At 39.9% G+C, this 26,008-nt stretch overlaps 2 protein-coding genes across 4 annotated transcripts in view; both read right to left on the bottom strand.

Annotated features, from left to right (window-relative positions):
- The window catches only part of ash1l (ash1 (absent, small, or homeotic)-like (Drosophila)), a 46,297-nt gene extending 36,149 nt beyond the window's left edge, over positions 1-10,148 (bottom strand). The window contains exons 1-3 of the mRNA XM_077589938.1: positions 9,767-10,148; positions 8,814-8,911; positions 781-1,550 (exon numbers count right to left, since the gene is read on the bottom strand). Of these exons, the coding sequence (XP_077446064.1) occupies positions 781-1,374 (594 nt within the window). The 5' untranslated portion in view covers positions 1,375-1,550; positions 8,814-8,911; positions 9,767-10,148. The remainder of the gene's footprint in view (positions 1-780; positions 1,551-8,813; positions 8,912-9,766) is intronic.
- Positions 10,149-12,751: 2,603 nt separating this feature from the next.
- On the bottom strand, positions 12,752-25,480 carry rnf115b (ring finger protein 115b). Of its 3 annotated transcripts, XM_077589936.1 has the most exons (9): positions 25,266-25,480; positions 20,412-20,470; positions 19,397-19,454; positions 19,106-19,317; positions 18,704-18,772; positions 18,523-18,601; positions 17,795-17,888; positions 16,703-16,818; positions 12,752-13,225 (listed from the first exon to the last, which is right to left on the bottom strand). In XM_077589936.1, exons 1-9 carry the CDS (start codon positions 25,425-25,427, stop codon positions 13,100-13,102), a joined length of 975 nt encoding a protein of 324 aa, XP_077446062.1. In that variant the 5' UTR covers positions 25,428-25,480; the 3' UTR covers positions 12,752-13,099. The 3 variants fall into 3 exon arrangements, with proteins under 3 accessions (XP_077446062.1, XP_077446061.1, XP_077446063.1); XM_077589935.1 differs by having other exon boundaries at positions 18,523-18,772; XM_077589937.1 differs by lacking the exon at positions 18,704-18,772.
- Positions 25,481-26,008: the final 528 nt, after the last annotated feature.

The raw sequence follows: 26,008 nt of genomic DNA, 5'->3' as shown, positions 1-26,008 counted from the left end.
CCACTGGCTGCCACTTAAACGGCGCCATCATGGGGAAAGGGGTAAAAAAAAAAAAATAAAAAAAAATAAAAAAAAAAAAAATAAATAAAAAAAAAATCGATCTTTCATATTAAGACGGGGGCCGCAAATTATCGTCCCGCGGGCCGCAGTTGGCCCGCGGGCCGCAAGTTTGAGACCCCTGTTTTAGAGGGTCGGCTCGGTGTTGTCCTGCATCCCAAAATCGTTTATTTTGGCCGTGTAATAGTCCTGTTGCGTTCATGCTCCATGTTAGCCTCTATTGCTAACATGCTAAAAACAAGTTTCTTTGTCATCCTCTTCTCCCGAGCGTTGGTCTGGAACTAGCGTTCATCTTGCAACAGCGCCCTGTTCGCTGTGGTGGTCGGGTGGTGTAATTTCAGTTTAAAAGTTTTTAATATTATCGTTGACAAAAATATTTCACGATAGTTATCGTTATCGTTTTATCGCCCATCTCTACTTTCCAGCATGCATACCAGCAAATTGGAAATACATAAACCATATGAAGGGTGAAAAATATTTTGAAAATGTGTGCGCGTGTGCGTGTGTAGAGAAAGGGTTGTACCATACATTACAAAATTATAATACATATGCCATTCTACACAAGATAACAGTGCTTGTTCTTTAATCGAGACAACTCAGTTGGCCCCAAATTTGTCTTTCATGTGTTTGCCGTTAAAATTAGGCTAAATTTGAGTAGTCTAGTCTGAAATCAGTGCTAATTCTTGATGTACTACATAAATATGCTGCCCCATAACTCCTTACCCGTTTTCCTGGTGTACTCCCATTCACTTGAGAAGGTGTCATTGCAGCTGTGCTGGTCGGTGCAGGTCCAGGTGGAGGTGGTGTAGAGACTTTAGAAGATGGGTTTGATGAGGGTGATGCAACAGGTTTATTGACTTTAGGACTCTGCCCCCCCTCTTTTTCCCTGACTTTAGAAGGACTTCGGTTCTGACTACCTGGCCCCTCATTTGTATTCCCACTACGATTCCCCCGAGCACCACCTCCTCCCCGCCCTGTATTCCTCATTGTAGCCCTAAAGGCTGGTCTACATACATAGTTCTCCAATATCTTAGGGGGTTTCTTCATACGTTTAGCTTGAAGACCTATCTTCAGTTTGACATTGCCCTCAGAGAGGCTGCTTTCTTTGATGGAGAATTGTGACTGGTCGCCACCAGCTCCTGGGCCACCTGCGGCTGTGCTATTAGATACAGTAGATGCCTCTTTGTCTTTGTCCCTCTTCTTCTCCTCCTCGTCATCCTTGATTCCAACACCTCCATCTTTCTCTCGTTCCCCGGAAGGAACAGCTGAGAGAAGAGGAGGTGGCGTTGCAGTTTTTCCATGAATCTTCTGATCCATTTGATCTTAAGTGCTGTGCGAGGTTACAAGGTAATAAAAGTGTATCCTAGAAAGACTATGAGAAGGGGACAAGGAAGTAGGAGGGAACGAGGAAGAGGGATGACAACGAGGAAGCTCTCCTTTTTTCAGGTTTCAATCTTTCCCGGTCTCGATGACCCTCCAACTCCGTCCTTAAACTGTAGTTGTATGATGGATGAAGAATGATGGACAGAGAAAAAGAGGGGAGAATAAACAAATAATTAGTGATGTGAATAACCACAGAGGACAGTTTTTAAATTATATTTTTGTTAACTGTTGCTCTATTTATTTTACAAAATAAAACAATCAACTAGATCTGACCAATCAATTGTTTCTGACTCAAAAAGATGATTTCAGACGATACTGTTGTCTGTTATAGGATTGGACAATTTGACCACCCCACATAAGAACAAAAAAAATATTTTACTACATCATCTTTTATTTATATATATATATATATATATATATATATATATATATATATATACATACACACATATATATATACACATATATATATATACACACACACACATATATATATATATATATATATATATATATATATACACACATATATATATATATACACACACATATATATATATAGATATATATATATATATATAGTTTGTTTGTTTTCTTAAACATTGTAGTGACAGTACAATCGGTGTTTACAAATTACGCTAACAGGCATGAAAAAATGAAATATATCTTACTGAACCATAAGTTTAATTTTGTGTTTTGTGTGTTTAGGTTTACAGTTTACACCACCTGCAGTGTAATAACCTGCTGAATACCATCAACATTGAACCCTTTTTGAGGAACTGTTAAAAATCTGAGTTAAATAGTAAATTTGGATATGCACATGCAGGAAGTCAACTAAATATAGAATGGCTAATCCACAAGCTCAAACTAATTTTTTTGACTCTTTGACCTTAACATCACCAAGGCATTAATCTTTTGTGTCATATATTTCACACATAAAAGACACCTCTCTACAATCCTGCCAAGATCTTCAATGAGATTGCATACATACATTATATGCAGGTCCCGTATGAAACCACAAATGACATATTGTTTAATTAAACTAGTATAAAATATAAACAAAAGCAGCTCAAGTGCACTTGCATAATTGAAATAGTTTGTAGTTTGTGTGTGTGTGCATGTGAGGGCTGGGGTTTACGACATATCACAAAATTCAATGGGGATCAAGATATCAACTCCAGAAATTTATTTATATTATTTTATTTATTCATTTTTTCTCTTCCTTTCTTTTGAGCGTCAGCCTTACAGTTCTTAGACCAAGGGTACAATCCCAGGAGTGTTCCAACCTTGCTCTATAGAGTTTGGCATGTTCTTCCCTGTGTTGCCTGTGTTTTCTCAGGGTACTCCGGTTTCCTACCACATCCCAAAAACATGCCTGGCAGGCCGGTCTTTCAATTGCCCCTCGGTATGAGTGTGGGCGTGAATGGTTGTGCATCTCGTTGTGCCCTGTGATTGGCTGGCCACCAATTAAGGGTGTTTCCTTCAGGCCACGTCTGGTTGGCTATGATAGGCTCCAGAACAGACCGCGACCCTTGTAAGGATAAGCAGTACAGAAAATGTATGAATATTTTGTAAATTGTTGTCATATTTACACCTAACGGACTTTGCAAGTGTTCAATTACCATAGTGTGCATCTTTTTTTAGAATTGGCTAAGGAAACCAGAACACAGAGAAAACCCATGCAGGACCAGGAGAATTTGCAAACGCCACACAGAAAGGTTATTGCCCGAGGCTGAACCGCAAAATTATAAGTACTAAGTGTCGTGCTAACCAGTATAGATGTCCAATCCATTATGATTGGTACCTCCCAGTCAAATGGATTAGGCATCAATTAATGTAATTGACAGTGAAGGAGTTCACCTAGTCTACAACTTAAAATTCAAACTAGAGAGGCATTACACATTCTTACACACAGCCCTGTACAAAATGTAAAAGAGTCAAATTTTTGGCACTAAATGATTTAAGCAACAGGATGCCATGCAAATTTAGAAAGTTATCCACAGCTCTTTAAAGCCTCTAAATGATTTAATGTAGATCCAAACAAAGCACGTGGTTTCTTGTGGGTGAAGTCATTCGAAGGGAATTGAGAGCCGTGACCTCAGCACTTTGAGTCCTGTGGGAATGCCAGGTGGATCTCTGTGTTTTCTTCATCAAGGCAGCTTCTCTGCTCCATAAAAACTAAATTTGCTGTGTAATTTTATCTATTATGGGTGGGTAGCATTATTGTTAAATAACAATTTTTCAAAAAATTATAATGACTATCTTTTGAACAATATAAGAATAGAAATGCAGCATTTGTCATATCTGCTTGAGATCAGGGCGGCCCAGCGGATGAGTGGTTAGCGCGTCGGCTTCACAGTTCTGGGGTCCTGTGTTCAAATCCAGGTCGGTCCACCTGTGTGGAGTTTGAATGTTCTCCCTAGGCCTGTGTGGGTTCCCTCCGGGTACTCCGGTTTCTTCCCACATTCCAAAGACATGCATGGCAGGCTGGTTGGATACTCTAAATTGCCACTAGGTATGAGTGTGAGCGTGAATGGTTGTCTGTCTCCTCATGCCCCGCGATCGATTAGCCACCAATTCAAGGTTTCCCCCGCCTCGTGCCAAAAGTCAGCCGAGATAGGCTCCAGCAACCCCCACGAGCCTTGTGAGGAATAAGCGGTTCAGAAAAGGAATGAATGAATATTTGAGATCAATAGCTTTGGGCGGCATGGTGATTGAATGGTTAGCACATGTGCTTCACGCTTGTGAGATCAGGCTGCAAACCTTCAGTGCATTCTTTCTAAATACTGTATTTTCACGACTATAAGGCTCACCGCATTATAAGGCGCACCCTCAATGAATGACACATTTTAATTGTTTTTCCATATATAAAGCACACTGGATTATAAGGCGCCCTGTCTATTTTGGAGAAAATTTAAGACTTTTAAGTGCGCCTTATAGTCGTGAAAATACGGTACTCATTTGAAAACAAAGTCATTGTTGTTGCTGTTGTTGCTCAAGCTCTTTAAAATTGTTGCAAATATCCAGGTAGGGAAAAGCCTCAATGGGAACATATAGGCTTTCGATATGATAAAAAAAAATCCAGTTACGAAATGCGAAATCTAAAAATGTCAAGCCTACCCTGAAACGTAAATACAGTTAGCATCCATTATTTTATTTGGAAATTTACACGATATAGTGTATCTCCCAACAGCCCACTGGCCATCGTGTGATCGATTCCTGCTTAATGCCAGTATGATTCTGAGTGTGGATGGTTGTCACTCTGTGAGCCCGACGGCTGACTGGCTGGGATAGTCTCCAGCAACCCTTACGAGGACGTGTGGTGCAGTTGATGAATGAATGAATGTTTACGTACGTGTACGTTTTCTCAGCTGACAAACATTTGCCAACTTTGCTACATACTCGCACTTCCACGCCAATGAAAAAAGGCTTTACATGTCATTCATTTCCATGGCTTAATAAATCATGGTCTTCTTTTTTAAAGCAATGAACACAAAGATAGGAAACCTTTTGGACCGAGAGAGCCAACAAACAATTCATATTTGTAAATGTAATTCCTTGAGTCACACCCAGAATTTAAATGTAAAAATATGTTTTGTCATTTCAACACTTTTAAAGTATAATATGTATCAAAATTATTTTAATAACATTGTTACACTGTTGCTAATAAATGATTATATGCGCCACGTGCAAGGGAGTATCATAAAAGAAAAATTATGGCTAAAGCAGAGCTAGAGTTAATGTTGGCGCCATTTAAATTGTGATGTTGCAAAGAGAAGCTCCCATTGGTCAATGGAACGCATTTGAGGTAATGTTGCGAAAACAGAGATGTACCAACACGAGGTTCCCATTGGTGGCTGCAAGGGAGTTAAATTAGTGTAGGTGCTACTGATGTACCAACACGAGACTGCCATTGGTCTATGTAGCGGCACTAAACGTAGTGTTGGCGGCACTTTGATGTGCCAATGCGAGGCACCCATTGGTTAATGTAGCAAAGCTCGAGGAAGTGTCACGAACACAGTGATGGGCCATCGCGAGGCTCTTATTGGTGCGTTCGGGACTCAGCCCTCTCACCAGCAAGTTCCACATTTTAGCTTACAGGTTAGTGGCGAGTCATATGCACCCATCCAAAGAGACATGTCTGGCTCATGAGCCATAGGTTGCTGCCCCTGTTTAGCGAATAGTATTGGGGACCTTGGAACGGATTAGGGCATTTGTAAAATTTGACTCTACTTTGGAAAAATTTAAGTTACCAAACCACTTCTTGGAGAATGAATTTTGTATGTAGAGGTACCACTGTATATAAAACGGGTGTCTGCCTGTACCCATTTTCCGTAATCTGTGATCATCTCATTACAGCGATAATAAAAAAATCATATTATCACCACCAAAAACATACTTGAAACATTGGCAACAGTATTATATGACACAGCGTTAATGTATAAAAGTCATCAAAATGCATGGCAAGAAATATGAATTGGCATTCAAACAAATGTTCAGGCACCGTAATTACTCGCATGTAAGCCGCACCCTTAAAATTGCCTTAATATTGTTGAATTTTACAATTTCTCGCATGTAAACTGCCCCTGCTTCACAATTTTCACCTCCATATTTATGGTTTTAATAGGGAGTACAAATGTGTTACTTTAAAGGGAAAATATTAAGAAAAATCATCACACGTGGTATTTCTGCGATACTATATGAATCAAAAGCACATTATTAGGGTCAATATCATAAGGAATTAATTCATCCAGTAATGGTTGTTTTCTAACTGCAAAACAAAAAATAACCAACAAATAGTAAATGTTATTTTGCCGATATCTACTGGTGAAAGAGAATATAGCAAGTCTTGTGCGCATATAAGCCATACCCTTGATTCAGTCATTTTAGTTACGAATACAGCTTATAAGTGGCGGGCCGTCAGGGCCTTCTTTGCTGGCCTAAGAAATATCTGAATCATATATTATATTTTGTCCATCAGTACTTATTATTCCAAATGGTTTGTTAGCTTCCTTTCATTGCTTTTCCCCCTGGTTGCACTGCTTCCAGATGTGTGTTTTCATATTGAATCATTTAACCAATCACATTTCAGCCATTATTTGTTGCCAGGAACAGAAATCTGCCTCAAAGCCTTCACAATCAGTTCTGCGGGCTCTCCTGCATTAAACAAGACTGTTGCTTTTAACCAATCAGATTTCGAGTTGGCAACCCCCCAATGTTTTTCGCAGGCATTGCCATTTTGCTGGCTGGGATACGTCATTGCTTTCACCAACTATTATTGGCTAGCTATAGAGAGTAGGTGGGCCAAAGCCAGAGTGAGGCAGTCAGAGATCGCAAACTCAACCCACAATGGCCGACAGAGGAAAACAAATTGATTTGGTTGCAGATTTTCTCACAAAGCTATTTTCCAGACTGACTTTTCCAGAAAAAAATGGACATCATTAAGAAAGGGTGGTCAACTCCGAAGCTAGCAAGCCTGTTACAGCCAGGAAAAGGGTGTGTGCGCCACTTTCAGTGCGCTAACTACAAAGAGCTACCAAACTGTATTTGGAGCTAGCTGCACAAGACAATATATTGTTGTGTTGATTTAAAGCCATTTTCAAGACGGACTATGCCGGAAATATGACAGGACAAGCTCGACTTTCATCATTAGCTTCGACGGCGATAGAAAAGAAGGAAGAAAGAAAGGAGGATGGATAGTGTACAGTTAAAAAGGATTTTTGGTGAGTAAAATATGGCTATATTCCTAAATAAAATTTCAATTGTATGAGGTTATTATTGATGATTTTTATGTGTCGCAGCTGTAGCTGCTGTAGAGGTTTTATAGCCATAAAATAGTTTTTGAGGGTTGGATTGATTCCGATAGCAGAAGGTGCTACCCCAAAATGCACGGACCGCCACTGCAGCTTATATGTGAGAAAATACGGTGTCGGTTTATTGAAACTGCTGTTGGAGCTCTAGTCAAGTTTTTTTTTACATAAAAGAAAAAGCATTAAAAGTTGACCCATTCTAGAAATTGCATGGTGGTGTTAGGAATGTATACTTAAATATCACATATGCACTTGCAACCGGTCTTAAGTATTTAAATGACAAATATTTCTGCTGGAAACATATATATTCCAAGGCACGCACCTGTCTGCAACAACCATGCAGAACTATTTGATTATAATCTGACAAAGTACTTTCCCCTTCAAGCTAAAAACAGGAAAAATGGCACAGCAGGCCAAACTGAAGTAAACAATTTCTAATGTGTCCTCCCTTTTCTTTCCACCAGTTTCCCTTCCATCATACTTTTGCACGCATTGTTCATAACTGCTGATTTCCCTTTGACAACTGCAACATGTAATTTAGCCCACTCCCACAGCCTCTCCAGCTGGAGCCGTTCAGTGATTTCTGCTCTATGGGAATAAAGGCATACTAGTAGAATCGGATCAAACAAATTCAAAATATAAAGTAATCCCTCAAGTATCGCAGTTAATGTAGACCAGACATACTCAGTTAATCGAAAAACCGCAAAGTAGGGTCACCCTTATAATGTTTTTTTTCTTCAGTGCTTAATCCTAGTAGCAAGAGTGGCTTCCGCTTACGAGTTTCAGCGTGGATTTTCACATTTTTATGAACTTAAAAATAACTATTATTTTTTTTATAATTAATAGCGGGAAAAAATCGTGACGTGGTGAATTCGGGATAAGTGAAGAAGCGATAATCAAAAGATTACTGTAATCAATTTGATCAGACTCTTTTAACCTATTAACTGTGATTGACGCCCCTACCCGTCTAATACATTTTGACTGGGATCGAGTTATCGCTGCCAGCCTCTCGCATTCAAAATGAAACACATCCGTTCACATCCAGTCCACTCAGTTTAAAAGAATTGCATGTCTATTATTGACAATTGCAAGCATTAAGATAATATAGTGGATAAGAAAACATGACCAAAAAATGTTTTCAATTGGATTGTTCGTGTTGATGTGTTTTCTCTAACCTTTCTCTGAACTCTACATTTACCCACAATTCCGGTCTTATCTCTTTATGGGCTCACCTCAATCTAACCTGATCCCAAAACCAACTAGGAAGAGTGGGGGGTTTCTTCAGGGTGAGGGGAAGCAGCATGAAGGAAGACAGGTGTCAGTTGAGTCCACACATTTCAAACATCCCCCTACATGAGCGATCGGAAGTTCATTCCACCATGGTAACAGTGCATGCATGTGTGACAAAGATGGATGTAAAAACTAAACAATAAAGCGATTCAGTCTAGGACATTAACTCTGTATTTATGACTTTGTTTTGGTCAATCTAAACTTGCTTCAAGCTAAAGTAAACAAATACATGTTTGAGATCATTTACGTTTATAACCACATATTTGCACTCACCTTATTATAGGTTTTCACAGACGGTGTTCACATTATTCGGCTCTGTGTCCTTCCTTCATCGTTTGTGGCAACGTGGTGGCCACACATCACTCCGAGTGCTGAATTGGCAAAATACGAGAAAAAAAATTAAGATCAAAAAGGTGTTTGTATAAATATAAAACCAATCAAAGCATCTAGTGCGAGAACCACTGCTGACAGAAGAAATGCAGTTTATGATAAACTATTATCGTGTAAGGTTCGTGGAAGCACAAGAAGGATGCAAAATATTAACCTGGAACGTGGTGAAAGCGCACAAAACAATACACGGAGCGCAATAAATCCTCGAATGTTTTTTTTCTATATCTATTTCTACGTTATTAATTATAAAAACGGGGACACTCATAAAGGATGGCGTCGTCGCTGTAGTAGCGCTAAATATAGCGCTACCCAACGCATTGTGATATAATCGTAATAATAAAGTAGTAGCTGCAATGTACCTCAAACCAGATACAATTTAACAAATGGTTCATATAGCAAGAATAGTTTTATGTATGTGCACATGATTTTTTTTATTTTTAAGGACGATCTGTGCTATTTTCATCCACCAAATGTTCAATTTATTAGGTTCGCGGGCTTGTAGTGATTCGCAAATTCCAATAGTGTTTTTAACCTTTTCTAGATGAAGAATGCACATACGGCGTTTGTTTCACGTGTATTTGAACAAGGGGATTAGCACGATGACAGTGCAGGCGGGACAAGTGATGTGCATAATCTTACATATCCGTCACATTCTCACATGCACTCGTGTTACTACTTCTCAGCTACGATGGCTAACGATGCACTAGCGAGTCCGCCAAACCACAAAACGTAATACCGGGTAGCTAGGAATGCAATCATTGTATCCGAATCCCATAAAACCTCGCGTAAACATTTTACAATAACAATGCCGTAGTATAAAATAGCATATGCACTACCGTGTAGGTTGTTTAAAAAAACAGTGTCAACAAAATGGCGGCTACGTTGAATCAACATAGAGCCCCGAAATGGATCTCCCCCTTAATTCCGTCTTCTTTAGTGGTAAATCCTTCTTCTTCACAACGAGTGATAGTCGGTGTTTCTTCCAAAATGTTCCTAAAAATTAACTCCGACGTTCTGTTAGCTGGGCCTTGATTTGTCAGCACGGGCCTCTGTCGTTTGTCGGGCCTCCATGTCTACTCAGCCCGTGTCGCTACAGTGTCAGCCGACCACGGGCTTCTCTGCTCGGGGAGGGAGGGGAAGACGGGCGGGGGCGAGTGAGTGGAGGAGAAGAATTGAAGGGAGCAAATGTCACTTGTTCGCTTGCAGGGAGAACAAAGTCTACGTTTCATTAAAAACATATAAAAATAATTTTAAAAAAAGAAAAGAAAACCAGACAGTTTTATCGTAACCGCGTTTCCATAGCGCTGGATTCGTGTGTCAGCTGTCAAATGAAGAGCTTGTCAACACAACGTCAGGTATCTCCGCCTAATCCATTAGTAATTGTGTTGGACATGTTCCATTCAAAGTGGAGCGCAGACTAGTAGTCGATTAATGAAGTAGGCGTCTATTTGAATAATTCATTACTCCAAATACAGTCGACAGTATGAGCAAAACAATATCTTGTTTCAGGTTCTCCATTGCATCAGATCTAGCCTCAGTTCCATATTTTATACTGTTTGGAGGTCTCACTCTTACATGGAGTGCAAGTGTTTTTTTCCTACATATTGTTCTATTGTCATACACAGAATTATTTTGTTTAAACATATCTCATCTCATTTTCAGCTTTATCCTCATTATTCACCAATTTCGTCATACGCAGTTTCTGGGTGTGATGACAAGTAGGCTTTTTGTTGTTGATGATGACGACAGGGCCTATGTCCGATTATTATTATTAGGGTTGCGGGGGTGCTGGAACCTATCCCAGCTGACTCCGGGCCAGAGGCGAGGGACACCCTAACGCCAGCCAATGGCAGGGCACAAGGAGACAAACAAACATTCACACCCACACTCATACCTAGGGGCAATTTAATGTGTCCATTCAGCCTACCGTGCATATTCCTGGAATGTGAGAGGAAACCGGAGTACCCGGGGGAAACCCACACAGGCTCAGGGAGAACATCCAAACTCCAAACAGGTGGACGTGACCTAGATTTGAACCCAGGACCTCAGAGCTGTGAGGCCGACGTGCTTGTTTAAACATATACTACACATATGAAAGAGAATGAATAAGAATTTAACCCTGTCGGGCAAGTGACTATTTTTGGTCATTTAAAATAAATAGCAAACTCCTACATATACTCAATGTGGACATCACATTCTGGGTCATGTAGGCCATTGGTCCCCAACCACTGGTCCGTGGTCCAGTACCGGTCCGCGAGCCACCTGGTCCCAGTCCGTCAGAGTAATAAATATTAACGTTTTCAATCTCGCCCTCCTACTTGAAATGAGAAAAGTTGTTATATTAATAATACATAAATGCTATTATGCTTGGGAATATTTTTTTTGCCGTTTTGGATGTCGTTCTTGCACTTACCCCAGCCTCACACATTTTTGTCTTAATTTCCGTGGGAAAACCGAAAGAGTTTTATCGGTCCGCGGTGAGAAAGAAGTTGGGGACCACTGATGTATGCCACAAAAGCAACATTTGGTGTGGCCTACATGAACAAAAATGCCATCTGCCAAAGTCTGAGTTTTATTTTTATTTCTATATATGTCCCAAATAACACTGTTGATTTTTGAAATTAATATTATTTAAATGCATTTAACTCACCCACTGCCAGACTACACCGTAGACTGGTCGCCAGTTAGCGGTAGAGCACACAGAGAAACCGACGACCATTGCCACTCACAATTATACCACCACCAGCGGTAATTGAGAACCAAAGTCAGGCAAGTGAACCACTACACCCCAGGTGTCAAAGTGGCGACCTGGGGGCCAAATTTGGCCCACCACAGCATTTTGTGCGGGCTGAGAAAGTAAATCATGAGTGCTGACTTTGTTTTATAATCAAATCCAAAGGAAGATTATAAATGTATGTATAGAGAATATTTCTTGTTTTTCTCCCTTTTAAATCAATAATTGCATTTTTTTAAATCCCTAATTGTTTTTTTCTTTGTGTTGTTTTTGATTACAAAACATTAAAATCAGTTTTTGATCTATAACAAACTGAATATTTAGAGCTTTTGATACAGTTCTTTTAATCCGATTTAAAAAATTTATATATCTAAATATTAAATCTAAAATGTTTCCTCTTTCCTCTTTTATTTTTCACTGTAAATAAACTGATTTTTAAAAACAACTATTATTCACTTTTACATAAAAAACAAAAGGTTGAAACATTATTTGCCCTCTTTTCTGATTCAAAGAAGATTTGTACTAATTTTAATGTCCAAAAATGATCTATCGATCGGCACGATTGGAAAAGCAGTCAATTAGGTGGACAAAGTTAATGTTAACTAAAAATATAAAACATAGATATAGATGTATATTTTCTGGCCTACTTGCAGATCATTATTAGGGTAAAAGCTGAGTTATAGCCTATTTATCCAATGTCATCTTACTTGTTTTATTACAAAGTTATCGTCATATAACATTGTAGGGAAGTATATTATGTAAAATATTGTTATTGTAGTTGTAGTTTTTACTTTCTGCATCAACATTTGAGATGTAATCTTCTGGCACAGTTGGAGTTGCGTGAGAAAAAAATATGTATTGCCTGGCATAGACTATGATAGACGTCAAATCCATTTTAACTGGGGGCCTGGCAGCCATTTGAAAAACAGAATGAGAAAAGAGATGGAAAACAATAATCACTATACTAATATCCCAGAGGTATAAGTAAGCCGAATCGTGGTTATTGAAATACTTGGAGAAAAAGCCTGCGAAAAGTTTGATTTTATGTTGAAGATCATGGGATGAGACAGAAAATAAGGAATGAAAATAAGAATCACAGTCATACACTTTAATAACAGCTTTAAAAACAGCAGCGTGTGATACTGATCAACTCGAGAAATTAGGTCATTGTCTTTACAACAGTCTTCATTTTTAAAGTGTTAGTCCTTGGGAATTCTGCCAAATGGCAGCGTGGTGATGACAAAAGTAGGACATCTGAATCAGCAATTGACGAAGGCAGCAAAGAGTGTTGTAGTGTTGTGGTTTTTAAAGCTTACTGCTAAGTGATTTAGTGCCGAGAAGAAAAACAAGGGATCTTCGAATAAAATGTGCAAATGAAGGTACAGTTCATGCTGAAAGTAATGACAATTTTGGTAGAAGAATTTCTATATGTATCTCAAATGGCCTGCCTCTCCTGTTGCTCTGTCCTTATGGAGCGACCCTGTGGGGATTGTGATGCATGCAGGAGAATACTGTTGTCAACACCATCAAGGCTTTTTCGGCACACTGGGCAGGTATCATGCTGGAATTGAGAAAACAGACAGCATTGTAAGCCTGGAAAGCCTACTCAGATACGTTAATTTAGCATTAATTAATAGTTTAAGAATGTTGTAACTGCAAATGATGAAATTTGATTATCTCAGTGTTCTAAGATTCATTGCAGTACAAATGGAGGTACAAATCGTGACCGGACGTTTGGTCGAAAGACATTTGGTCCCCGTACGTTTGGTCGACCGGACGTTTGGTAGAACGGACGTTTGGTAGAACGGACGTTTGGTAGAACGGACGTTTGGTAGAACGGACATTTGGTAGAACGGACGTTTGGTAGAACGGACGTTTGGTAGAACGGACGTTTGGTAGAACGGACGTTTGGTAGAACGGACGTTTGGTAGAACGGACGTTTGGTAGAACGGACGTTTGGTAGAACGGACGTTTGGTAGAACGGACGTTTGGTAGAACGGACGTTTGGTAGAACGGACGTTTGGTCGCCGGGTTCGCATGCAATTGATAGATTTTAACATTGGGTGAATAGGGATTTAATGACTATTATTTAACATTGAGTGAATAGGGTTAGGTTTAAACAAATGAAAGTCTCGTGACTCAAACCTCGGCACTCGCGAACCTGGCGACCAAATGTCCGTTCGACCAAACGTCCGGTCGACCAAACGTCCGGTCGACCAAACGTCCGGTCGACCAAACGTCCGGGGACCAAACGTCTTTCGACGAAACGTCCGAGTACCGGTACAAATACTGCGTTGCCTTGGAAAACATAAAAAATAAAATGTTCACAGACCATATTTATATATTTACCAATTACCATGGACTATACAGCGTGGCCGGATAATTCGCCTAAAGACGTTTCGCTGACGAACGTTTGACAGACGGACAGGTCGCCGAATGGACGTTCCACCGAACGGTCATTCGGCCGAACGGCCGTTCGAGGCGAATCATCCGAGTACCCTATACAGTCAAATCAGAAATTAACAAGAGCCAAGGTATTGCGCTAACCACTTATGTACCAGGCTGCCTTATTTTAAACATCATCAAAATATGGCTTTAGTTTTTTTTAAACTTGGTCATCGAAAAATATGCCACAAAACAACCTAACTGTGGAACTAGATGCAAATTCTAAAATTGTAGACACTATCAAGAAATGTATCAACATAGTTGAATTTTTATTAAAGTTTCTTTAAAGTCATTTTGATGATCTTCTGAATGCATGACATCAACAACAATTTATTCAGGATTTATTTATGTCTCAAACAAAAATGTTGGGGCGGCCCAGAGGATGAGTGGTCAGCGTGTCCGTGACCGGACGTTTGGTCTCCGGACTTTTGGTCGCTGGACTTTTGGTCGCCGGACGTTTGGTCGCGGACGTTTGGTTGCAGACGTTTGGTCGCCCGGACCCAAACAACCGGCGACCAAACGTCCGGCGACCAAAAGTCCGGCGTCCAAAAGTCCGGCGACAAAACAAGGTAAAACAACACGGTCTACGCATCAATAAAAGCCAACAATGGCCCTGAGCAGTTTCACTGAGTGGACGTGTGAGTATATAAGAGTTTGTATGTACATGAGTTGTCCCCTTAGGAAGGGACGTCAGTCAGGGTCTTAACAAGTTCTCCAACAAAAAACAATAAAAGTCCGGGAAATTTGGAGCTTTTCTTAAGTATGACTAAATAATAATTCACAGTTTGTATTTAGGGAATTTGAGCAACAATTTTAAATGGTAATTATCAATAACCTTCCGGGCGACCAAACGTCCGGCAACCAAAAGTCCGGCGACCAAAAGTCCGGCGACCAAAAGTCCGGCGACCAAAAGTCTGGCGACCAAACGGCCGAGTACCAGCGTGTCGACCTCACAGTGGGAGACCTGGGTACAAATCCAGGTCGGTCCACCTGTGTGGAGTTTGCATGTTCTCCCCGGGCCTGAGTGGGTTTTCTCTGGGTACTCTGGTTTCCTCCCAAAGACATGCATGGTAGGCTGATTGGACACTCTAAATTGCCCCTAAGGAATGAATGTGATAGTGAATGGTTGTTTGTCTCTTCGTGCCCTGGGATTGGCTGGCCACCAATTCAGGGTGTCCCCCGCCTCTGGCCCGAAGTCAGCTGGGATAAGCTCCAGCACCCCCCGTGACCACTGTTCCCTCTAAGCTGCGCGCGTGCGCAATTGCGCACTACTCTCGTCTTCTCTGCGCAGCAGCAATCCTATGGCGCGCAGTAAAAAAAAAAAAAACGGATTTTTTTTTTTTTTTTTTTTTTTACCCCTTTCTTCATGATGGCGCCGTTTAAGCGGCAGCCAGTGGCAGTAGCTCTGTCCACTTATGTTTTTCGTGTTTTACAGCATGTTTTACATGAAAAATTAGAGGGAACATTGACATGCACCTGCTTGTGGCAGGTGTGATACTGGTGTGCCCATAGCGAGCAATGATGATGTCGTGACCGGATGATTCGCCTAAAGACGTTTCGCCGACGGACGTTTGACAGACAGACAGGTCTCTGAATGAACGTTCGTTCAAACAGCGTTTAATGATTAAATACAAATACTAGTATTTGTATTTAATCATTAAACGCTGTTTTCAGCTGGATTTGACCGAATTTGAGAGCATTTTGAGCCGTTTGGCGAATGGACGTATATAGACGTTTTTTTGCCTCCATCGCGATATCATCACGACATTTTACCGAGGAATTCACTTCCCTGGGCTCGGTTCTAATGTCCAAAGAGCTCCAGTATTTGTATTTAATCACTAAATGCTGTTTTAGGATGGATTTGACCCGATTGCTGTCATTTTACGGCTCGGTTCTGCTACATCTGCCCGCCCAAGAGTGCTTATTCCCGGGCTGCCATTGATGGTAGACTAACATTGATTTTTACTATAATTTGGACAACACCGGCGGCGGGCCGGATTAAAAATCCTAACGGGCCGTATATGGCCCGCGGGCCGAGGTTGAAAAACTTGTACACACACGATCCGGGGGCGGGGCGAGCGCGCGAATCCCGTTTCGGCGAAACCTCCGTTCGGCCGAATGAACGTTCGGTGGAACGTCCATTCGGCGACCTGCACGTCCGTCGGCGAAACGTCTTTAGGCGAATCATCCGAGTACCGATGATGTCGCTCACACTGGTACTCAGTGCGCTCAGGGAGGTTGACTTTATGCTCAGACCAACGAAAAATTAGAGGGAACATTGCCCGTGACCCTAATGAGGATAAACCGCTTCAGAAAATGAGACAATAATGTTGTGAGTTCAAAACATTAAACCATGTTTTTCATTAACTGCCCTGCAAAAAAGGCTTATAAATAAGTGGGTTACACATTTCATAGAATTACTTCAACAGTCCCACCTTATTTTCCCCCCAAATCTTCGACTAGCTACCTCAAATTTTTGACTGAACTGTTGACACTACTTTAAACTGCAATGCATGGTGGTATACCCCATTGTACCTATTAAAGCTCTCTGGACCCGTGAGACCAACGACAGTAAGCTAGTTGTCATACCTACCAGTTCCAGCCACGGTACTATACATTCACTGTGGAAGTAATGGAGGCAGGGTAGCTTCCGGACAGATTCCCCTGATGAATACTCCTCCCTACAAATTGTACACTCCAATCTGCAGCCTGTGAGAGGAACAGACAGCTAGAGCTTTGTTAAACAATAAGCAAGACTATTTAAAAACAGCAGTCATAACATTTTTATTTCATTTCTCACAGATGGTTAGAGATGTTTAATCATTTGTTCGGCATTCCATGCGGGTCTGAGTAGAGGTTTCGTCGGGCCTGCCTTTCTTTTCCAATGGAAAGATCGTTCTACAAACTATGAAAGGTCAACTGTGTCTTTATAATCAATAAATTGGTTTGTATGTTGCATGGAAAAATACTACACACTTTTTGTTATGTTCGGCCGCTTAACAGCTAAGTTGCACTCTTTTAAATATCATAATTTGTGGCCACTTTAAACATTGTTTGAAAAAAACTGCCAGTAAAAATGTATTTTTACTTTTGTAAATGTCAGTAGGCAGTAAATCTTGTTTTAAAGCTCTCCCAGGTGCACCTGTTAAGGTGAGTTAGTAAAACTGCCATTGAAGTACAAAAATAAACATATCAACTTGAGTGAAGAAGTGAGAATGCGCCATCTATGAGTTTTCTGTATATGCTAGATGGGAAGATAATAAGGAAAAGAGGTAGAAGTAATGTAACACCGAATGATAGAACAAGATAACGCAGTAAATGACACAATGTTGTAAGACATTTTTGAATGACAGGAAAGAAAACCGAGTAGTGGAACCTTAACAACACACCAATTACCAGAGGATGAATTGAAATAAAAGTGTAACAAAACCATGGAACTCATCCTGGACTTCAGGCAGAATAAACCCACTTCACTCTACTGACCTCACTTGGACTACTTATTTATACATTTCTTATTTATTGATTATTTATTTGTCTGACTGTTGTTATTTGTGCACTATGTGGTGAAATCTTTAAATCTCATTATACTTGTGTAATGACAATAAAAGCATTCAATCCAATTCAATTAAAGAAAAAAATGATTAAGTATTATTAAGTAGATCAGTGACAATAATGAGAGTCCCACCTGTTTGCTCTTCAGATATGCAAACTGTCGGCAAAGATGAGATCATGTTCTTTTCAGCAGGAGGGGGACCTGTGTTCTCCAATTGTCCTAACAACTGACATGACAGAACAAGTTTGACATTTTACTTGCATTTGGACTTAATCAGTGGGGCTTTTGAGGAGCAGAGTTAGTGACCCTTTTTGTGGCATTGTTGAATTTATGGCTATTCATATTTATTATTTTGTTCAAATAGTAAATTATTTACATAGATCTAATCCAATCCAATCTAATCTATTCTCATCTATTCTCATCTATTCTCATCTATTCTCATCTATTCTCATCTATTCTCATCTATTCTCATCTATTCTCATCTATGCTCATCTATTCTAATCTATTCTAAACTATTCTATTCTCATCTATTCTCATCTATTCTCATCTATTCTCATCTATTCTCATCTATTTTCATCTATTCTCATCTATTCTCATCTATTCTCATCTAATCTAATATTTATTTTATTTATTTATTTCATCAGGTATTCGGGAAATTTCTTGTTTTTTGTCTTGGTCAATTTCTTGAGGTGTGGATTTTGAATACATGTGTATAAAACACAGAAAGAAAATGATACCAATAGGAAAACTGCTTTGCGGAAAATGTATTTGGAGTATTGGTGTTTGCATTGTGATACAGAAACAGTCCATATATTTTGTAGTTTGACATAAGTTTAGAGGGGAAAGGACCTAAATCTGACCTCTGTAATGGCTGTATCCAGACCTCCCTGACCCCATGCATAATCTGCTGGGTTTGAGTACAGCTGCAGCATGCTTGATCTAAGAGAGAAAGAGGAAAAAAACTTGTGACATGAAAACAGAAGTAAATTAAAATCAGTTGAAAATGTTGAAACAAATGAATTCAATGTGGAGGTGGTATACAGTGCAACTGGTGAAGTGCCGGGGTTTCCATTAGTGGTAAACAAGTCAGCCAAGAAGTGCTGCAAAATCCTTGAGAAGGACAAAACAAAGGGTAAAAATGATTTTCCCCATATTTTTGGGGGTTGAACAAAGCAAATTACTACATTTGCAGCTGTCTAAAGGCAAATAAAGTCAACTTGATTTACTGTGTAAACAATCTTTTGAGCAACACCATTCCAAGACGATTCTAATAAACATGTTGCAACACTAACCGAGATCCAAAATAATGCCTGTGTAGGGACTTTTTAAAACCAGATATTGTACTGGTAGTACTTACATTACAATAGACAGTAGCGATAAATGAAAAATGCAACTATTATTCTAGTGTCTTCTGCGTATGATTTTGTGTAACATCTCACACACCCTTCTACTTCAGGCCTTTGTTCAGGTCGGGATGGCCTCTCCTCTCCAGGCGGGCAGAGACACTGCAGCTCTCTGACCTCAGCGTTGCCTGGTGATACTAGCGGAAGATGACTGTGACCACTGAGCAACATCTCGCCATCTCCCTGGTCCCAGTCCGACGTCGGAGGGTGTGACAGCAGAGCAGAGCGCTCCATAAACAACAGCTGCCATAACTTGGAGAGATAAAGGAGAAACAGTAAGGCTAGTAAAAATATGAGTGATCATATTAAATTGTAATTAACAAGGGATTACTTCTGAGAACAATGAGTTTGAGTCATCATTGGTCTCTGATGTGCTGTTCTCCAAGAGTCTGGACAATGGAACAAAAAGTACTTGTAATTTTATATATATTATACATATACATATATACATATAGACTAATACGTATACATACAGTTGTGGTCAAAAGTTTACATACACTTGTGAAGAACATAATGCCATGGCTCTCTTGAGTTTCCAGTTATTTCTACAACTCTGATTTTTGTCTGATAGAGTGATTGGAACAGATACTTCTTTGTCACAAAAAACATTCATAAAGTTTGGTTCTTTTATGACTTTATTATGGGTTAACAGAAAAAGTGATCGAATCTGCTGGGTCAAAAATATACATACAGCAACACGAATTAGCAATTTTGGTGACTTAGAAAGTTGTGTCAGTGAAATGAGCTTCATAGCATGGTCTCTTAACTTCTTGTGAGTGATTATGAGTGACTACAGCTGGTGACTTCTCTGAGGCCATTTAAATAGGGCTCATTGGATGCAAACGCCCACAAACGCTACAATGGGAAAGTCAAAGGAGCTCAGCATGGATCTGAAAAAACGAATCCTTGACTTGAACAAGTCAGGAAAGTCACTTGGAGCCATTTCAAAGCAGCCGCAGGTCCCAAGAGCAACAGTGCAAACAATTGTTTGTAAGTATAAAGTGCATGGCACTGTTTTGTCACTGCCACGATCAGGAAGAAAACTTCATGAATGTTTTTTGTGACAAAGAAGTATCTGTTCCAATCACTCTATCAGAGAAAAATCAGAGTTGTAGAAATAACTGGGAACTCAAGAGAGCATGACATTATGTTCATCACAAGTGTATGTAAACTTTTGACCACAACTGTATATATATATATATATACACACATATATATATACTATATATACATACATATATATATATATATATATATATATATATATATATATATATATATATATATATATATATATACTATATATATATAACAGAAAACAACCCTAGTTCCAAAAACTCCCATACGTGCAGTCATTTGCGACGTCCTCAATAAAGTCGGACTTGCACCTGGGGCAGACAAAATCCTTGAAAAGAAAAGAACATACAAAATTACCAAATACTAATGATTATCCACTCAAACCCTGTCACATCCAATATTTCAATGAATTTCAAAGGACCACAGTGGTGACTTCCCTGAATAGGAACCCCCCAAAAATCAAAGAAAAAGCAGTAGAGGAAAACGAGAAACCCTGGGAAGGGCCACAGATTCGATTATATGATCGAACAATAATTTAATCAATTAGTAACTCAAAAACCTGCCTGACACATTTGCCTAATGAGAGCAGCCATATTACAAACAGTTTAAAAGGGACAGACATCTAGTCTAAATGACCTACATGTACTCGAAGGTTGGTTAGAACATTTAAGCAATCAAATTGCAAATTCCTTTGACTTCTACTAATGGAGATGTTCTTTTTTTTCCACACAAAAAGTGACGTCTGTTATACCGACATGCAAATCACTGATAGACTCGAACACAGATGTTTGGGACAGTGGCTATTAATGACATCAGGAGACGGAGATACTATCATGTGATTAGCTAAAACAATCTGTTTTCCGAAATGCTTATCCTCACAAGGTTTGCGGGGGGTGCTGAGACCAATCCCAGCCAACTATGGGCACCAGGCGGGGGTACACCCTGAATCGGTGGCCAGCCAGCAGGACATAAGGAGACGGACAACCATTCATGCTCACACTCATACCTAGGGGCAATTTAGAGTGTTCAACCAGCCTACCAAGCATGTTTTTGGGATGTGGGAGGCTACTGGAGTACCCGGAGAAAACCCACACAAGCCTGGGACGAACATGCAAATTCCACAGAGTGAGGACCCACCTGGGATCGAACCCTCAACCCCAGAACTGTGTCCCCAGTCTAGTGCCCAAAGTCAGCTGGGATAGGCTCCCTGGTACACGGTCGATTGGTCGCCGGTCTTTTGGTCGCCGATCTTTTGGTCGCCGGTCTTTTGGTCGCCCGGAAGGTAAGTGATAATTACCATTTAAATCGTTGCTCAAATTCCCTAAATACAAACTGCGAATTACTATTTAGTCATACTTAATGCCCTAGTAATTATTAGGCTAACGAAAAGCTCCAAATGTCCCGGACTTTTATTGTTTTTAGTTGGAGAACTTGCTAAGACCCTGACGGACGTAGCTTCTTAAAGGGACAACGCATGTACAGACAAACTCTTATACACTCACACGTCGGCTCAGTGAAACTGCTCATGGCCATTGTTGGCTTTTATTGATGCGTAGACCGTATTGTTTTACCTTGTTTTGTCGCCGGTCTTTTGGTCGTCGGTCTTTTGGTCGCTGGTCTTTTGGTCGCCCGTTGTCGCGGTCGGGGCGACCAAAAGACCGGCGACCAAAAGACGGCGACCAAAAGACCGGCGACTGATCGACCGCACACGGGCTCCCTCACCCCTCACAACCCTTGTGAGGATAAGTGGTACAGAAAATGAATGAATGAATTATAGTTATTATAGAATGGAGAAGTGGAGAACTGGACTACACTATACTGAGCTGTATCATATGTTGTTTAAATGGTACCGTATTTACTCGCATATAAGCCGCCCGTGCGTATAAGCTGCACCCTTAAAATTGTTGAATCTTACAATTTCTCGGGTATAAGCCGCCCCTTGATTGCCAATTTTCACCTCCATGTTCATAGGTTTTAATAGGAGTACAAATGTGTTATAGGTGTATATAGACTCATGGATCAGAATCATACATTGGATTTTCTTTTTTTAGAGACATATATAGAGAAGGTCTATGCTAAAAAAGACATGTAGACCATTAAGAATAATCAGTTGATCTGGCTCGCGACATTACTTGCCTTGGCCTGCTTTTTGATCACAGGACTTATTTTCATATCTAGATTAAAGATGAGATCATTGAGCAAGCAATGATGCTGAATGATGTCATGGCAATGCCGGGAGATCATAAGACTTTACAAAGCATCCTACTGAAACAAGGTGATCTCATCCCTATTTCTGCTAAAAGCTCCCGTGGGATATATTTGCATGGAGTCTGAGAATTGCCTTTAATTTCTAATAACAATGTTGATGCTTCTCATTTCTTGTAAGAAAGTACTAGTTGAGTTTGCCGGAAAAGGAAATGTCAGGGTTAAAGTCACTCAAAAGATTCTAATTTCGAGATAACCCTTAGACATAACTGAACTAAGTCTTGTTATCAAGCATGAGAAGGCCAGTTTACTTTTTTTGTTCATTTACCACCCTACTATACTTTGTTTTTGTATTATATTATTTTCCTCTCTTTCAATTTCACTTAAGAGCGACCCAGCGGCTGAGCGGTTAGCACATCAGCCTCACAGTTCTGTGGTTCAGAAAATGAATGAATGAATTTCACTTAATTGGGAAGAACAATTAATTAAGCATTGCAAGCAATGTATCTTTCTTCAACAATCTATTCCGTGCTGGGAGAAAAAACACATTGTGGGCTGTTCAACTTGTTTAACATTTTGATTTAAAAATAGCCTTTGTAAGTGTAGATTGAGGATTTCTATCAGGGTCATTCCAGAACTTGAGGACATTTTATGTCTCACCCTTCAAATGATACTTTTTATATATAATTTTTCTTTACTTATTTTTAAAAGTAATTTTGCTCTCTTGGTCAGCACTAAAAGTTAGTTAGCAGTGCTTCCAGGTGTGTGTTTTCATATTGAAGCATTTAACCAATCACATTTCAGCTATTATTTGTTGCCAGGGTCAGAAATCTGCCTCAAGGCCTTCACAATCAGTTCTGCAGGCTCTGCTGCATTAAACAAACGTCGATAAGACTGTTGCTTTAACCAATCAGAATTCGATTTGTTGACACCAAGGCCTTCTCGCAGGCGTAGGGATACGTCATTGCCTTCTCGCGGGCGTAGGGATACGTCATCGCTTTCACCAACTGATTGGCTAGTGATACAGTGGAGTAGCCAGAGCTACCAAACTGTATCTGGAGCGAGTTGGACGAGCAAATATATTGTTGTGTTTATTTAATAGCGGTTTTGTCAACCCGCAATGGCTGAAGGAGGAGAAGAAAATTATTTTTTTGCACATTTACTGTCAAAGCCATTTTCAAGACGGACTTTTCAAGAAAAAAAAGCTGGACATCATTAAGAAAGGTCGGACAACTCCAAAGCAAGCAAGCCTGTCACAGCCGGGGACGAACATTTTCAGCACTAAATCGAATAAAAACGCTTGCCAGAAATACGACAGGATAGGCTCGACTTTCAGCATTAGCTTCGATGGCGATAGAAAAGAAGGAGGAAAGAAAGGAGGATGGATATTGTGTACAGGTAAAAAGGATTTTTGGCAATATTCCTAAATAATATTTCAATTGTATGAGGTTATTATTGATGATTTTTATGTGTTGCAGCTGTAGTTGCAATAGAGGTTTTATAGCCATAAAATAATTTTTGAGGGTTGGGTTAATTCAGACATAGCTGAAGGCGTTGCTAGGTAATTCACGGACCGCCGCTGATACTGATTAGTACAGATTTACCTACAGCTTTCTTACATTCATCCATCTTGATACAATTCTGCCAAATTTTAATATCAAATCATGTGAAAAAGAATTTAGCATTGATCTATAAACAGAACTAATCACACAATTCATAGTTTATTGCTTATTAAAAAAATATGTACCAGACAATCAAAAAATGGGAAGGTTTATTTTTAGGCAATTTTTATGTAGGAGAAAGCTAAATTCCAAGGCAAGACCTACATAATGGGGACAACAGGAAAAGAATGCAAGGCCGACATCCCAGCACAAATAAATAAATAAAATAGATAGAATAGATAGGAGAAACAGTGCCTGGCATGAAAAGATTGTTCACCTTTAGGTTTCATAAATTATTTCGTGAAGAACATATACAGTAATCCTTCGAATATCGCGGTTAATGTAAACCAGACATGGCCGTGATAATACAAAAAAACGCGAAGTAGGGTCACCCCTATTACAACTACCTTTTTTTTCCTTCAATGCTGAGTCCTAGTAGCAAGCGGAAGACAGGGGAGTGGCTTCTGCTTACGAATTACAGCGTGGATTTTCACATTTTTCTTAACTTTAAAAAAATAAAAAAAATAAAAATGAAAAGCAGAAAAAAATCGCAAAGAAGTGAATTCCCGATAAGTGAAGTCGCAATAATCGAGGGAAGACTGTAAACTTTTTCAACCGTGGCAATCAAAACAGGCATGTTTTAACAAAAAAAAACTTTTTGACAGTTGTTTTGACAGTTTGTGTTCAGAAAGCTCGTCATGGCCCATAAATATGCCATGAAGTGATTGTCTGTTGCGCAATAAATGCACTCCAGCAGAGACTCACAAAAGACCCCCACTGCACCCCCTTAACAAATTTCAGCCACTACCCGAAACATTATCCATCTCAAACCAAGTACGCAATAATTGTGCAACTTTTAAGTGTATGTGTGTGTACGAAAGGGGAGGGAGGGTTGTTGCACGTGTGTTTGTGTGTGCGTGTGTGCTTCAAATTGCATGCCACACAAACAGAACCAGTGGACCAACCCCCCTCATATGCAAGAGGAGGCAACTGGACACCAGAGTAGGCTTCTAAATATGGGCATGCATTTGAAACACCAAATTAATATGTGGATTTCTTGAATTTTGTTTAAAACAACATAGAGGCAACTCAAAAACTTTTAGATTGTGTGAACTAGTACAAAGCCAAATTAGTAGTTCACTTCCTAGACTTGTAAATAAACCATAATAACAAATCGTGGCACATATTTCAGTTTACCTGGAAGAAGAAAGAAAAACACACACACTCACACGCCTGAGGTTTTGTCAAAAGGCTTACCGGGAGTTGAGGTTGTGTTTCACATTTGCAGCAGTGACAGAAGAACCGGTGCTTCAGTGGAGCTGCGGCGGCCTCCGCCATGTTCCACCTGAGGCACCCACCCCCTGACATGTGCATATCCTTATAAGTCAGAACACTAAACATCGTGACAGTTGACGTCATATAATCTATCGCTATCTAGTCCAGATAAAACGTTTTCTATAGCCATGGGCACCTTGTGGATTCCCACAAAAAAATGCCTCATTTTGTGTTTCTTGTTTGGGGGTTAAACCCCTTCATGTAGATAAAGCGCAAAGATTCATGTGAAGTTGACAGGTCATTACTGAGGACGCAGTGCGCCTCAAACCCATCAGGTGGCACTAAAGAAAAGAGAATGGAATTTACTGTGATCCTTCTTCACTCGTGGCTTCCAACTTTTACAGCTCCAACACATCGCAGATTTTTGTCTGAGGGATATTTTTTCAAAAAAATCATAAAAATGTCTAAATTTATGCTGAAACTCGCAAACGGAAGACAGATGAAAAATGGCAGAGGTCAGGGCAGCACTTCATCTCTCATCGCCGAAGAAGGTATCTACAATAGAGGGAGAATAGGCACAACATATATATATATCTATATTTATGTGTGTGTATATCAGTGGCGGGCCGTGCATTTCACACCTAGGCCTTCAGTAGCGCTGTGTGTGAATCAATCCAACCCTCAATAAGTATTTTATGGCTATAAAACCTTAAATGCAACTACAG

Source organism: Stigmatopora argus, chromosome 21, assembly GCF_051989625.1.
Source record: "Stigmatopora argus isolate UIUO_Sarg chromosome 21, RoL_Sarg_1.0, whole genome shotgun sequence".
NCBI lineage: Eukaryota > Metazoa > Chordata > Actinopteri > Syngnathiformes > Syngnathidae > Stigmatopora > Stigmatopora argus.
Note: the sequence above shows the minus strand (reverse complement) of the source record. Positions and strands in the feature narration are given on the sequence as shown.